Genomic DNA, 16,274 nt, shown 5'->3' on the forward strand with positions numbered 1-16,274 from the left:
AAAGTCCATTCTGGAGAAAACAGTGAATCCTCAAGGAAGGATTGGAGTTTACGTCTCAATGATGCATTATGGGCATACCGAACCGCATACAAGACACCTATTGGGATATCTCTTTACAAGCTTGTGTACGGTAAACCTTGCGACCTTACTGTTGAAATAGAGCATAAGGCTTTTTGGGATATTCAACAATGCAACATGGACATGGACGGGGATGGTAATCAACGAAAACTTCAATTAAGTGAACTAGAAGAAATTCGTAACGATGCATATGAAAGTTCACGAATTTACAAGGAGAAAACAAAGGCTTTTCATGATAGTAGGATTTCTAGAAAACAGTTTACTGTTGGACAGAAAGTTCTCTTGTTTAATTCTCGCCTTAATTTATTTCCTGGTAAACTGAAATCTCGTTGGATAGGACCTTTTGTTGTGCTTAATATGTTTTCTCATGGTGCAGTAGAGATTCGTAGCTTGTTGACAGGAAAGGATCTTAAAGTGAATGGGCACCGTTTAAAGCCCTATTATGAACCATTTGATGTTGAAACGTAAGAGATCTAACTTGTTGATGTACTCCCTACGGAGGAGTAGTAAGGCGAATGCCAAGTCGAGCTAACGATGTTAAACCAAGCACTAATGGGAGGCAACCCATAGGTTTCATCTGCTGCTACGTTAGATTCAAAATTTTCATTTTGCACATTGAGGACAATGAGAAGTTTAAGTGTGGCGGAGTATTTTGCATATAGAGTTTTTATCCTTTTGCCTAGTTTTTTCAAAATTTTGTATTTGTTTGCATAAAACTTCCAAATTTTAGAGATTTTAGAGTCACTAGCATACTTCTAGGTATGTTTACATAGAGATTCTGACCGACATAACTGAACTTGGAAGTGTTAGGGAACTACATTCGGATTTCTTACGAATTGGAGTGTTAAATAATGGATTTAATCATGCCGGTGATGCAAATGAGGTGCAGGGAGAAATTCATTATTAGAGTTGCTGATCAATCATTAGTGGAGACTACCCATTTTAATATCAACCGAGGCACCAGACCAGGTTTTTTTTTATAAATGACTAAAGAGCTTTCTTTTGAGTGTGTGTCACCATACGTTAATTCCGGGTAGAATGGTGAGCTACCCAACCTCCCACCAATAGAAGCACTACTTTTAATCTCTTGAGTGCTAACTTTTTCAATCATGAGGGTGACGTCTATAGACGAAAACCACCTTCTTGTAGTTTGATTTGTAGTTAGCACCACTCTCTCTCTCGCCAACAACAGGTCCATAGAAACACATCATCATCATCATCAACAATGGAGCGACATCAAATCTACAAGGAAAGTTGAAGACGTTTGAAGTTTACAAGCAACAGTACAAGGAAGAGCAAATTTCATATCCAAGTAAAGCAACATACAATGGGAAGATTTTTATATACATGTTGAAGACTTACACATAAGGAGCGGAATTCTATATTCAAGTTGAAGACTTATGTACAAGAGCGAAGAAAATCTAAAGATGAGAATTATATTGAAGTTTATCATACGAAGACAATACAAGTTGTGAAGAATCAAGCGGTAAAGTATTATTCCTATGGCTATAAAAATTTCATTGTTTATTTTATATCCAGTTTGTAGTTATTTCTCTTGTCAAACAAAAAAAAAAACAAAACAAAAAAATAAAAAAACAAAAAAAAAACAAAAAAAAAAAGTAAAAGATAAGAAAAGAAGAAAAAAATGACAAGAGAAATTCTTTTTATTATTTTGGTTTGTATTTCTTTTTGTATTCATTTAATAAAGCCATGGGGAAGAAGAAAATCTATGAAGAAGTTTCAAGCAACAAGGAATTGAAGAGAAAGAGTTATAAATTGTCGAAGTTCTACGAAGTTCAAGAGTTTATCATCAACAGTTGAAGATCGAAGACGAAGACCAAGAATATAAAGAAGGCGAGATGAAGACTACGTTTCTATTGGATGCTGTGAGAGTGGTGTTATCATCATTGCAATCAGATGTGAAGGTAGTAAGTACTCCCATCCTCTATTTTTAATAATAATGGTTGATTTCATTTCTTAGAGATCATCAGAAATATTCTTGTTTTCCACGATTTTGTGGAGTCTCCAGAAATAATTCGGAAGGTTTCCTTCCCACCATTCAACGTGTGTAGGATTCTCTCTTCATTCCTACCTACACAAAGGTGAGACCCATAAAAACAGTTGTCTTGTTGAGTGCAATTATCGTAAAATCCTTTTAAGTGAGGCAGAAGTCGAGGCGAAATGCTTATTGATCTCTCTCAAACACGCATTCTCTAATTATAGTGTGGTTATTTCTCACTCAAGATTTAAGAATGAATATGTTCTTCGGTATTTCCAACTTCTTATTACTAGCATGCAGAAACTTTATGTCCTCATAGCTCTTTGGATGCTTGGGAAGCTGGAACGCTTTGAAGTTGGAGTAAGTTTTGTGGGTATATCTCTCGTAAGCCCTCACGAGACTATAACTCGTCCATTAGGGACACCTAGGGGTTTAAAGGCTTGTTGCATGTGCTAAATGCAACGGCGTCCTCGGCGATAGGGATTTGTTGTACTTTATTTTATTTTTGTAGTTTGCTCGAGGACTAGCAAAAGGCAAGTGTTTGGGAATTTGATAGGTGCATTATTTGCACTAGTTTGGTACTCTAGTGCTATGCTTTGTTGGTAGTTTTTGAATCATTATGCTTTGATTTTTTTTTCTTTTGAGTTTGTTGGGTATTTGAAGCTATCTTAACCAAAAGGAAGTGAAACTCGTTCAAATTCGAGATTTCTTCACATCACCTTGAAGAGGACGAAAAGACGAAGAGAACGGCGTATGAATGGAGCGATTCCGACGCCGCATGAAAAAGTTATGAGCATTTGAAGCGAGTCGAAGTTGCGACAAACTGAGACAACACAGAATTGCTATTGACACCCCATCACATGTTAAGGGGCTGACAAACCTCAAAAGAAGACTGAACTGTCAGTCTTGGGAAACTGACAGCTGAATAGTGATTATAAAAGTATTGTTGCCAGTGAGATTACGAAGATGCAGATATCTCGAGCCTGGAATGGAGAATACGAAGATAATGGTAGCAATGGCCGGGATCAATGGAGCTCGACATTCAGTGGTGTTTAGATGACGAAGAATAACTTGCTGCTGATATTTTATCACGATGAAGGGAGTCTACGGCAAGGAGTGAGGAGTCTGTTGCTCGATGAGAGAACATGAAAGTGCTGATGATAATGACAAAGAGAGTTCGAGCAAGATAGACTTAGGTTTACTCATATGCCGAGGATGGAGTGGCTGTTAAAGCTCGGTAATGAAGCAGTGACGGGCTGATGGCGTTTGTGATGATATTAGCTCGAGAATGGGAGCTCTGTTGTTGTTGCATGGCAGTTGAGCTCGAGAAAAGTATATATGGCAGCGATATCAGTGTTACCATGGATCGATGTTGTTGCTGATGGATGGAGAAGTGCTGTAAAGTGAAGCTCGATTATGGCAAGTGAGAATGAAGTGTGGAAGGATGCTGTTACTGCCAATCGTGGCAGTGGGAGATGATCAGGGACGAAATGAAGCTTAACTGTGATAATGAAGCTTGGTGATGGTTGGGTGTATGTTGTCGACGAGATCGAGTTAAGTAGGAGAGATGGAGTTTGGTGCTGTTGTCATTAGTTTCCATCTGTGGCTGCTGATGCTGGGATTGATCTGCATAGAAGAACTCGATGGATATGCTGTGGTTTCTGTTGCTGCAGTGACTGCGGAGAACCAATGGCTATGATGAAGTTTAACAGTGGGAGTGAAGCTCAGACGAGTTGGACGACGTACTGGTGCTGAGAAGATCGGACGCAGTAGTGTTTTGGTGCTGACAGGGTTCGTCGAGAGTTTCATGTTTCAGCCGTAGAAGTCAGTGAAGAATACGGTCAGAAAACCTCACCGTACAACAACTCAGAGGAACCTACGTACTGGTTTTCCTACCGTACCTAAACTCAGGTGAACCAACGGACCAGTTTTACAACCGTAGGAAGGAAAGAAAGAATTGCCGAGAAATAATAGAATCCTAACGTCAGTTCCTTGGAGCTGACATGAAAATGGGTAATGGAAAATGGGCTGGACTTCTCTAATCCATGTGGCCCATCTATGCTATGTTAGGAATTCTTTCTGACGACCAACAGGGGGCGTGATTTACAAAAGGACGGAAGCACGAGAGAAATATCGAATCTTTTATCATTCGTTTTTACACACAAAAGGAGAGAAGAAGGATCAAGAGAAAACTACTTTCACGTGTCCGTTCGGAACATTTGCATATAGAAGGATGCCTTTTGATTTGTGTAATGCACCCGTTACCTTCCAAAGGTGTATGGTAAGTATATTTTCTGAATATGTCGAAAACATTATCGAAGTTTTTATGGATCATTTCAGTGTGTATGGTGATTCATTTGACTTGTGCTTGGATAACCTTACATTAATTCTTAAACGATGTGTTGAGACTAATCTTGTGCTAAATTGGGAGAAGCGCCATTTTATGGTAACTCATGGCATTGTTTTAGGCCATATTATGTCTTCTAAAGGATTAGAAGTTGATAAATCTAAGATTGATCTTATTCGTGCTCTAACTCCTCCCACTCCTGTGAGAGAAATTTATTCTTTTCTTGGTCACGCAGGATTTTATCGCAGTTTTATCAAGGACTTTTCCAAGGTTGCAGCACCATTGTGCAACCTTTTGCAAAAAGATGTGGTTTTTAACTTCGATGAGAAGTTTTTGGTGGCATTCAATCGTTTGAAAGAACTTTTGATAACAGCCCCTATCATGAAACCACCAGATTGGAGTAAGACATTCGAGCTAATGTGTGATGCTAGTGATTATGCGGTCAGTGCAGTATTGGGCCAGCGTACTGGGAAGTTACCCTATGCCATTTATTATGCTTCCAGAACGTTGAATGATGCTCAACAAAATTACACGACTACGGGAAAAGAGTTATTAGCAATCGTTTTTGCATTGGAAAAATTTCGTTCTTATTTAATTGGTACAAAAGCTGTTGTATTTTCTGATCATGCAGCACTTAGGTACTTACTTGCAAAGAAGGAGGAAAAACCAAGGCTCATTCTAAGGATATTACTCTTACAAGAGTTTGATCTCGAAATTAAAGACAAGAAAGGCATTGAAAATACTGTTGCAGATCACTCGAGTCGTCTTACTGTAGACAAAGAAGCTATCCCGTTGCGTGAAAGCTTCCCAGATGAGCAACTTTTCTCAATTGCATTTTCAAAACCGTGGTACGCTGATATTGTGAATTATTTAGTGTCTAAAAAAATCCCCAAGAATTTGTCTCGTGCTGAGAGGGACAAACTGAAAAAGATAGAAAATCAATATATTTGGGATGATCCATACTTATGGAAACATTGTGCAGACCAAATTATAAGAAGGTGCATACCTGAATCTGAATATAATTCTATATTGTCTTTTTGTCATTCGTACGCTTATGGAGGACACTTTGGAGCAAAGAAAATTAAGGTACTTGAAAGTGATTTCTATTGGCCTACTTTATTCAAAGATGCGTATATGTTTTGTACAGCTTGTGATAGATGTCAAAGAACATTCAATCTAGGTGACCGCAATCAAATGCCACAGAAGTTTATTCTTTTTGTAGAACTTTTTGACGTATGGGGTATAGATTTTATGGGACCTTTTGTTAATTATTTTGGGAAATATTATATCGTACTTGCTGTTGATTATGTGTCGAAATGGGTGGAAGCTAAAGCCACCCCTACTAATGATTCTAAAGAGGTTACTGATTTTGTTAAGGATCAGATTTTTGCAAGGTTTGGAACCCCAAGGGCCATAATCAGTGATGGAGGATCACACTTTCGAAATAATTTCTTTCAAGGCTTGTTGAAAAAGTACAACATATCTCACAAGATTGCTACATCGTATCATCCACAAACAAATGGGCAAGCAGAAGTTTCTAATCGTGAAGTAAAGTCCATTCTGGAGAAAACAGTGAATCCCTCAAGGAAGGATTGTATTTTACGTCTCAATGATGCATTATGGGCATATCAAACCGCATACAAGACACCTATTGGGATGTCTCCTTATAGGCTTGTGTACGGTAAACCTTGTCACCTTCCTGTTGAAATAGAGCACAAGGCTTTTTGGGCTCTTCAATAATGCAACATGGACATGGACGGGGCTGGTAATCAACGAAAACTTCAATTAAGTGACCTAGAAGAAATTTGTAATGATGCATATGAAAGTTCACGAATTTACAAGGAGAAAACAAAGTCTTATCATGATAGTAGGATTTCTAGAAAACAGTTTACTATTGGACAGAAAGTTCTCTTGTTTAATTTTCGCCTTCATTTATTTCCTGGTAAACTGAAATCTCGTTGGATAGGACCTTTTTTTGTGCTTAATATGTTTTCTCATGGTGCAGTAGAGATTCGTAGCTTATTGACGGGAAAGGATCTTAAAGTGAATGGGCATCGTTTAAAGCCCTATTATGAACCATTTGATGCTGAAACGGAAGAGATCCAACTTGTTGATGTACTCCCTATGGAGGAGTAGTAAGGCGAATGCCTGATAAACACATTTTTGTGTCTGAATTGTCCTCAATGTCTGTATTGCTAGTGCTTGATTTTGTACTTATTATGGTGTTTTTATGTTTGTGTAGGTGTTTTTGGAGAAATACACTTGTGCGGAAAAAGTTGCTCAAAAAGTGCTATTTGGACCCCTGGAGGACATTGCTATACGGACCCCAGATTTGGCTAAGGGACACCCAAGGTTATGCGTAGCCCAAATTCATCCTCAACACCCAAATTTTTCCTCAGCACCCATCTGTTATTCGCACCCCAGAAAAGGATAGGGGCACTTCATCTTCAACATTTCAAAAATAAAAAATGGCGGGAAAAATATTCACTTCACTGCAGATTTTTCGATCGGATTTTGGAGGAGTTGTTGTGCGATTCAATCGCTGAAACTTCATGGGTAGTTGTGATATGTCCTAACAGAGCTGGTATGGGTGTTTGTTTCGATCAAATTTGTCTAGATAACCCAAGATATGAAATAAGAGCATCACGGGGTGGTTTTCCATTCCGAGTCCTGATTGAGTGACCAAGAGATTTTCGCGTGGCTGCTGCATGTTGGAAAACTTCTTGACAATGACTGGATGCGTTGAGAGTAATTTGGCGTGGGGAAACAGCGTGAGAAGCTAAATCAGGGAAGAAAATATTCCCAGAATATTTTTCATCAAGGCCGAGTTAAGAGAGAATTATCTTGAGTTATAGCGAGATTTCTTGGTGCTACTGGGTATAAATAGGTTCCTAGGATCACATAGAAGCTGTCTGGAGAGTTTGGGAGAGTTTAGAGTAACAACAGAGGAGATTGATCGTGTTGCAGAGAAAACTTTTGTGTTGCTGCTAGGAAGAACACGAAGAACAAAAGACCACCAGAGGCAGTCGTTTATCAACAGTGACAACGACAGACACACGAGGGTCGCAAAGATACAACAACAGCAGTTCTTTTCTATCGTTCTTTGTAACAGTGTTTTGCAACAATTATAAACGTTGCAAACACTCGATTTTTCATTATTTTCTCTCCATTTAGTCTTTGTAAACAAAGCATGAATCAATACTTTGAGCAAGTTTTTACAATGATGAGCTAAACCCATCCTCTGGGGCGACGGAGGAAGCTATTTCGCCAATAAAATGTGGTAATCTCTATTTTATTTAATTTATGCAATTATTATCTGATTATTTGCCTTGATAAATAAATAGAAAAAAAATGGTTTTTGTTAAACAATTGTTATTTCAATTGATGGCGCATGCTAGCCTAGGGTTTTGATGTCCCATACTTTCGATTTACAATTGTTATTTTAAAAAAAATCAACTTTTGCAATATTTAGAATCAATTTGAATGAAGGATTTGCATAATTATAATTAGAGAATATAAAATCACTTTGATATTGGTAATTAGTGGAATCCATAGCCCCAGTCTTCTCCATATTTTTCATGTCACTTTTATTTAAGTTTCCTATATTTTTATTTAAAATGAAGTCTAAAATCTGCTTTCACAAGTCTTGAACGAATCTTATTACTACAACAACTTTGAAAACACATCAAATTTTTGGCGCCGCCGACGCGGACATGTCTTTAGGCTAGAGTTTTTAGATTTTTTTTAGGTTTTTAGGTTTTTATTTTTATTTGTTCTTCTTTACGTTTTTGGGTTTTTGTCTTTTTCTTTCAGATTTTGGAATTTGGAGCGAAAGAAAATTTTGCCAAAGCTTTTGGTGAATACTTAAAGACTGGAGTAAAAGGCAAAGCGAAAGGAGCGAAAGAAGAAGATTTTTTTTTTTTATAAAAAAGAGAAAAAAAAAGAGACATTTTTATTTTTGTAGATTTTTATTTTTTTTAGACTTTCTTTTTCTTTTGCACTTTATATTTTTGGACTTTGGACTTTAAATTTTGGGACATTATTTTTTAAACCATATGGAAAGGTAGTTTATATATAAATTGTTTGCAGAGAAGGACGGTGATTACGATATCACCTCGGCCCATTGGGTTCGTACATGACATAGGAGTCGTGGCCCGAGTCGACTAAAAAGGTTCATCCCCCGTCTGGTACGGGAGGTAAGTTTGTCGAAACACTCGTGAATCCCCTGTCAGCGAGTTACTGTCTTCCTTCGTATGCATATATGTTGAGGACTTGAAAACGGCTGCTTTAATTTCCTAGTAAAGGGCAAGGACTGGCCATACAAGATAAGGGTTCGGATTTCATCACCGTTCTCTTCTTTCTCGCCTTAGGAAAACGACACCAAACGCGAACCTAAGCCTAAAATTTTGACTAGAACGAGACCGATAGGGTAACGAGCTTAACAGGAAAGTAATTCGAAAAATATTGGTTACTCTTTTAAGCATACTTCGAAGTTCTTGACGGTTTCTGTAAGTTGAATGCGTGACTGCGCCGCCTTGTAATACCGGTGAGGCCTTGGGTATCAAATCTCCACCGAGCTTCCCTCGCCTCTATTCAACTTACTTTAACTCGGATTGATTCAGAGGGGTTTGCTTAAATTGTAACGAATTCCCTTTCGAAGGATTAGAAGCTGGTCTAGAAACAATCTAAGTGGAGCCATCATACTTTTTGTTTGCTACAAATCAGTAGGTTTGCTATGGTAGAGTCAGCCTTGTCAGTGGGTTTATTTTGAGAATGTCAAACTGGTACAATAGACAATATAACGAATATCCAATTGAACAAAATGGACATTACTACTTTGACCATAGTGTGAATAGTGGTTGGGAACATCCACCTTTTGAAGGTTATGGGTCATACCATGATGAGCCTAATTATTATTCACACACCGACAGGTCATACGAGCAAAACGATCCTCCTATTTCTCTAGAAGAGTCTCTCAAGAGTTTCAGTGAGTCAACACAGAAGTTTCACTTATTTATGAAAGAGACTTATAATATTCCGCTTCCAGAAGAGTCCGTAGAGCAGTCAACTAAGATGTTTCTAGAAGAGTCCCTCAAGCAGTTTAATGAGAGTACAAATAGGATTATGGAAAAAAATTCTCAAGATAGTCTTAACTTCCAATATAGTGTTCCCAATACCACCCTTGAAAATAAGGATAGTTTTTATTCACATAATCAAGATGACGAGGTTATAATTGGTAACACTACTAGTTTAGATGAGGTTCAACCATTTTCATATTATTATAATGATGATTATGATGAGGATAGTGTTGATGAAGAACCAGACACATATAGGCATAGTGATCAGGAATTTGTTACTCCAATTGAGCTTTACAATAATAATATTATTTCTAGTTCAAATCCAAATAATTTTAGTAATTATTCACCTATTCAAAAGGACGAGGATTTGACTAGAAGTATCCCCGTTTTAGACGATGTAGTATCTCCTTTTTGCGAAGCCAATAATGGTTTAGAGGAAAGAGTTTACCCTGAGAATATTGTTTTAGAGTCTAGCGAGTTAAAAACGCTAGTCTTATAAGAAGATAAACTCGAAGAGGTAAGTGAGGATGTTGATTGTAACTTAGAAGAATCAATTGACTATTTTCAAGAATCTGATGATCTAGAAATTAGGGAGATTGTGACTAGTCTATCTAGAGACACTGAAAACTCTAAGTTTGGGGGTAATTATCACTTTCCTAGTGCCTTACCTTTAACTCTCATAAAGTCCCCTCACTTAGGACTTGACATATGTGCCTCAACCATTGTGCCAGAATACTTTCATACTAGATCTCCTGAACCTAATAATTTCCAGGAAGAAGTTCAGTTGTTAGAAACCCATCCTCTGGTTGATGTGGTTTACCCAGGCGATAGTACCCAAATTGACTTTGTTTTCCCACCAAATATTTTCAACCAATTGTGGGAACGTATAAATTTCAGATGTGTCAATTATTGAGTTTTGAGACTAAACCTAATTACTTTAGGAGATTAGGGTCGACACATTTGTTTAAGGAAGACGACCACGTTCATTATGGTCAGCTGTGTAAGTCAAATTTGATTGACTTATAGGATCCCCAGTTATTCAGGTTACTTTTATATGCTTCTAAATTCTTAGTTGAGTGTTTCCAGACTCTACAACCTGACCTTCAAGATCCTGCCTTTGAGGAAGTCCAGCCGATGAAAACCTTTTGTCTAGACCCAGTTATAGAACCCGAACCTGAACCACAACTAGATATTGTTATCTTAAAGTTAAGTAAGGGTATGTTCGGTATCTTCATGGTCTGTTGCGATTTTCTCTTCGTTTGGGTAATACTTTTTGATTCAGATGACCCGCAATTATTCCGGCTGCTGCTATATGATTCTTCATGGTGACTAATCCTTTCTTAGTCTGGCTGAAGACTTTAAACTTAGCACTTCCTGGGAGGTAACCCATGCTCATGCAACACGGTAATATCTTTCCTTAACTCTTTTGCTTCAAGTGGTAACAATTTCTCCTTGTTCATGCTTTTCATTTTATCTTTAGAACATTGAGGACAATGTTAGATTTAAGTTTGGGGGTATGGGAGAAACTTTTAGTTGCAATAAATAAACTCCAGAGCCTAGAAATTTATGCTTATTAAGGTTGGCACTAACCAATCTAAGTGGATGGGAACATCTTGGTTATAGGAGTTGAGGAACCAATATGATTATATGGAAACATATAAAGAGTCTATTCATAAAAGCACAGATCTCAGGTGTTAGAATTAAAAAAAAACATGGTAGTTTCGCCATATCTCGTTGAATCCTAACCCTTCTGTTTTTATTTTTTTTAAGTGATTTGGTGGGGCACACGATTCAAGTTGTTACCTTTGCTAGGGTGGAATAGAGTGATTGAGATACCAAAAAAAAAAAAACAGACTATTAGACCAACCGGAATAAATTCAATAAAGTCGAGCATTGGTGCCCTTGTATATGCCAGTTGTGTTGACCTAGAGTTAGGTTTATCGACCACTGGTCCCCTTGTATATGCCAGTTGTGTTGATATTAGTCAGACCAGTATCTCTGTCCATTAGGATAGGTTCACCTTGGCAGAGGCCTTCAGACAGATATGGGAAACACCATTCACTTTTAACCATCTCTTATCCATCTTCTTAATCTTTCCATGTGATTGGTTGACTTCGGTTATGATGTACAGAAACTATCTGAGTAGAGCTCTGTCACTTACATATGAATTTTAGTATGCTGAGTGCAAACTCGTGTACAGAAATTGGAATTTCGCATCAGGGTACTTCCTCCTGTAGTCAATGAGAGTATGCCAACCAAGGAGATTCTTTAGTGCTTTCCAAGGTTCTGCGTAGATAGCCAGGGTCTGGAGTAAAGGTTTTGTGGGTACACCTCTGGTAAACCCTCCGGAGACAACACTCCGCTACTAGGGACACCTAGTGGTTTAACGGCTTGTTGCACGTGCTAAGTGTAGTCATTTTTATTTTCTAGATTAGATTTGCTCGAGGACTAGCAAATAATAAGCTTGGGGGTATTTGATAGACACATTTTTGTGTCTGAATTGTCCTCAGTGTCTGTATTGCTAGTGCTTGATTTTGTACTTATTATGGTGTTTTTATGTTTGTGTAGGTGTTTTTGGAGAAATACACTTGTGTGGAAAAAGTTTCTCAAAAAGTGCTATTTGGACTCCTGGAGGACATTTGTTATACAAACCCCAGATTTGGCTAAGGGACACCCAAGGTTATGCATAGCCCAAATTCATCCTCAGCACCCAAATTTTTCCTCAGCACCCATCTTCTATTCGAACCCCAGAAAAGGATAGGGGCACTTCATCTTCAACATTTCAAAAATAAAAAATGGAGGGAAAAATATTCACTTCACTGCAGATTTTTCGATCGGATTTTGGAGGAGTTGTTGTGCGATTCAATCGCTGAAACTTTATGGGTAGTTGTGATATGTACTAACAGAGCTGGTATGGGTGTTTGTTTCGATCAAATTTTGCTAGATAACCCAAGATATGAAATCTGAGCATCACGGGTTGGTTTTCCATTCCGAGTCCTGATTGAGTGACCAAAAGATTTTCGCGTGGTTGCTGCATGTTGGAACACTTCTGGATAATGACTAGATGCGTTGAGAGTAATTTGGCGTGGGGAAACAGCGTGAGAAGCTAAATCAGGGAAGAAAATATTCCCAGAATATTTTTCATCAAGGCCGAGTTAAGAGAGAATTATCTTGAGTTATAGCTAGATTTATTGGTGCTACTAGGTATAAATAGGTTCCTAGGATCACATAGAAACTGTCTGGAGAGTTTGGGAGAGTTTAGAGTAACAATAGAGGAGATTGATCGTGTTGCAGAGAAAACTTTTCTGCTGCTGCTAGGAAGAACACGAAGAACAAAAGACCACCAGAGGTAGTCGTTTATCAACAGTGACAATGACAGACACACGAGGGTCGCAGAAATACAACAATAACAGTTCTTTTCTATCGTTCTTTGTAACAGTGTTTTGCAACAATTATAAACGTTGCAAACACTCGATTTTTCATTATTTTCTCTCCATTTAATCTTTGTAAATAAAGCATGAATCAATACTTTGAGCAAGTTTATACAATGATGAGTTAAACCAATCCTCTAGGGCGACGGAGGAAGCTATTTCGCCAATAAAATGTGGTAATCTCTATTTTATTTAATTTATGCAATTATTATATGATTATTTTCCTTGATAAATAAATAGAAAAAATTGGTTTTTGTTAAACAATTGTTATTTCAATTGATGGAGCATGCTAGCCTAGGGTTTTGATGTCCCATACTTTCGATTTACAATTGTTATTTTTAAAAAAAATCAACTTTTGCAATATTTAGAATCAATTTGAATGAAGGATTTGCATAATTATAATTAGAGAATATAAAATCACTTTGATATTGGTAATTAGTGGAATCCATAGCCCCAGTATTCTCCATATTTTTCATATCACTTTTATTTAAGTTTCCTATATTTTTATTTAAAATTAAGTTTAAAATCTGCTTTCACAAGTCTTGAACGAATCTTATTACTACAACAACTTTGAAAACACATCAATGCCAAGTCGAGATAACGACGTTAAACCAAGCGCTAATGGGAGGCAACCCATAGGTTTTGTACCCCATGTTTAATTTCATTGATCCCGGAATCTATTTGAGAAGAGAATTATGAAGAATACCTTTTCGTTAGAAAAATTCAGACCGCATGTAGTTCGGTTCAGAGACCATAACTGTCAGGCCATTTGTCGAAACATTGTTCCCTTTTGACATTTTTTAGAAAACACGTAGATGAAAAACTTTTGTGAAATGGAGTTTTTCCAAATTCCTTACCAAAACCTATGCTTCTACATTAGAATTTAGCATTTTCAGTTTTGCACATTGAGGACAATGTGAAGTTTAAGTGTGGGGGAGTATTTTGCATATAGAGTTTTTATCTTTTTGCCTAGTTTTTTCAAAATTTTGTATTTGTTTGCATAAAACCTCCAACTTTTAGAGATTTTAGAGTCACTAGCATACTTCTAGTTATGTTTACATAGAGATTCGGACCGAATAACTGAACTTGGAAATGTTAGGGAACTACATTCGGATTTCTTACGAATTGCAGTGTTAAATAATGGATTTAATCATGCCGGTGATGCAAATGAGGTGCATGGAGAAATGCATTATTAGAGTTGCTGATCAATCATTAGTGGAGACTACCCATTTTAATATCAACCGAGGCACCAGACCAGGTTTTTTTTTTATTTTTTATAAATGACTAAAGAGCTTTCTTTTGAGTGTGTGTCACCGTACGTTAATTCCGGGTAGAATGGTGAGCTACCCAACCTCCCACCAATAGATGCACTACTTTTGATCTCTTGAGTGATAACTTTTTCAATCATGAGGGTGACGTCTATAGACGAAACCACCTTCTTGTAGTTTGATTTGCTGTTAGCACCACTCTCTCTCTCGGAAACAAAAGGTCCATAGAAACACATCATCATCATCAACAAGGGAGCGACATCAAAATCTACAAGGAGAGTTGAAGACGTTTGGGGTTTACAAGCAATAGTACAAGGAAGAGAAAATTATATATCCAAGTAAAGCAACATACAATTGGAAGATTTTTATACACATGTTGAAGACTTACACATAAGGAGCGGAATTATATATTCAAGTTGAAGACTTATGTAAAAGAGCGAAGAAAATCTAAAGATGAGAATTATATTGAAGTTTATGATACGAAGACAATACAAGTTGTGAAGAATAAAGTGGTAACGTACTATTCCCATGGCTATAACAATTTCATTGTTTATTTTCTAGTTTGTAGTTATTTCTCTTGTCAAACAAAACAAAAAAACAAAACAAAACAAAAAAACAAAACAAAAAAAAATGTAAAAGATAAGAAAAGAAGAAGAAAATGACAAGAGAAATTCTTTTCATTATTTTGGTTTGTATTTCTTTTTGTATTCATTTAATAAAGACATGGGGAAAAAGAAAAATCTATGACGAAGTTTCAAGCAACAAGGAATTGAAGAGAAAGAGTTATAAATTGTTGAAGTTCAAGAGTTTATCATCAACAATTGAAGACCGAAGACGAAGACCGAAAACATAAAGAAGACGAGCTGAAGATTACGTTTCTATTGGATGATGTGAGAGTGGTGTTATCATTATTGCAATCAGATGTGAAGGTGGTAAGTACTCTCATCCTCTATTTTTAATAATAATGGTTGATTTCCTTTCTTAGAGATCATCAGAAATATTCTTGTTTTCCACGATTTTGTGGAGTCTCCAGAAATAATTCGGAAGGTTTCCTTCCCACCATTCAACGTGTGTAGGATTCTCTCTTCATTCCTACCTACACAAAGGTGAGACCCATAAAAACAGTTGTCTTGTTGAGTGCAATTATCGTAAAATCCTTTTAAGTGAGGCAGAAGTCGAGGCGAAATGCTTATTGATCTCTCTCAAACACGCATTCTCTAACTATAATGTGGTTATTTCTCACTCAAGATTTAAGAATGAATATGTTCTTTGGTATTTCCAACTTCTTATTACTAGCATGCAGAAACTTTATGTCCTCATAACTCTTTGGATGCTTGGGAAGCTGGAACGCTTTGAAGTTGGAGTAAGTTTTGTGGGTATATCTCTCGTAAGCCCTCACGAGACTATAACTCGTCCATTAGGGACACCTAGGGGTTTAAAGGCTTGTTGCATGTGCTAAATGCAACGGCGTCCTCGGAGATAGAAATTTGTTGTACTTTATTTTATTTTTGTAGTTTGCTCGAGGAGTAGCAAAAGGCAAGTGTTGGGGAATTTGATAGGTGCATTATTTGCACTAGTTTGGTACTCTAGTGCTATGCTTTGTTGGTAGTTTTTGTATCATTATGCTTTGATTTTTTTTTTTTTTGAGTTTGTTAGGTATTTGAAGCTATCTTAACCAAAAGGAAATGGAACTCACTCAAATTCGAGATTTCTTCACATCACCTTGAAGAGGACGAAAATACGAAGAGAATGGCGTAAGAATGGAGCGATTCCGACGTCGCATGAAAAAGTTATGAGCATTTGAAGCGAGTCGAAGTTGCGACAAACTGAGACAACACAGAATTGCTATTGACACCCCATCACATGTTAAAGGGCTGACAAACTTCAAAAGAAGACTGAACTGTCAGTCTTGGGAAACTGACAGCTGAATAGTGATTATAAAAGTATTCTTGCCAGTGAGATTACGAAGATGCAGATATCTCGAGCCTGGAATGGAGAATACGAAGACAATGGTAGCGATGGCCGGGATCAATGGAGCTCGACATTCAGTGGTGTTTAGATGACGAAGAATAA

At 37.3% G+C, this 16,274-nt stretch overlaps 2 protein-coding genes across 2 annotated transcripts; both read left to right on the forward strand.

Moving 5' to 3' along the window:
* Window positions 1-195: 195 nt before the first annotated feature.
* Window positions 196-546, forward strand: LOC113351298. The gene has a single exon (XM_026595313.1). The coding sequence runs from the start codon at window positions 196-198 to the stop codon at window positions 544-546; it is 351 nt and encodes a 116-aa protein (XP_026451098.1).
* A 5,624-nt stretch (window positions 547-6,170) lies between these two features.
* Window positions 6,171-6,560, forward strand: LOC113351299. Its single transcript, XM_026595314.1, has one exon. It carries the CDS (start codon window positions 6,171-6,173, stop codon window positions 6,558-6,560), a length of 390 nt encoding a protein of 129 aa, XP_026451099.1.
* Window positions 6,561-16,274: the final 9,714 nt, after the last annotated feature.

Source organism: Papaver somniferum, chromosome 2 (genome assembly GCF_003573695.1).
Source record: "Papaver somniferum cultivar HN1 chromosome 2, ASM357369v1, whole genome shotgun sequence".
Classification (NCBI taxonomy): Eukaryota; Viridiplantae; Streptophyta; class Magnoliopsida; order Ranunculales; family Papaveraceae; genus Papaver; species Papaver somniferum.

Bases quoted from the DNA above. Each gene is read 5' to 3' on its own strand.
- LOC113351298 (XM_026595313.1), top strand. From the start codon at position 196: ATGGACATGGACGGGGATGGTAATCAACGAAAACTTCAATTAAGTGAA.
- LOC113351299 (XM_026595314.1), top strand. From the start codon at position 6,171: ATGGACATGGACGGGGCTGGTAATCAACGAAAACTTCAATTAAGTGAC.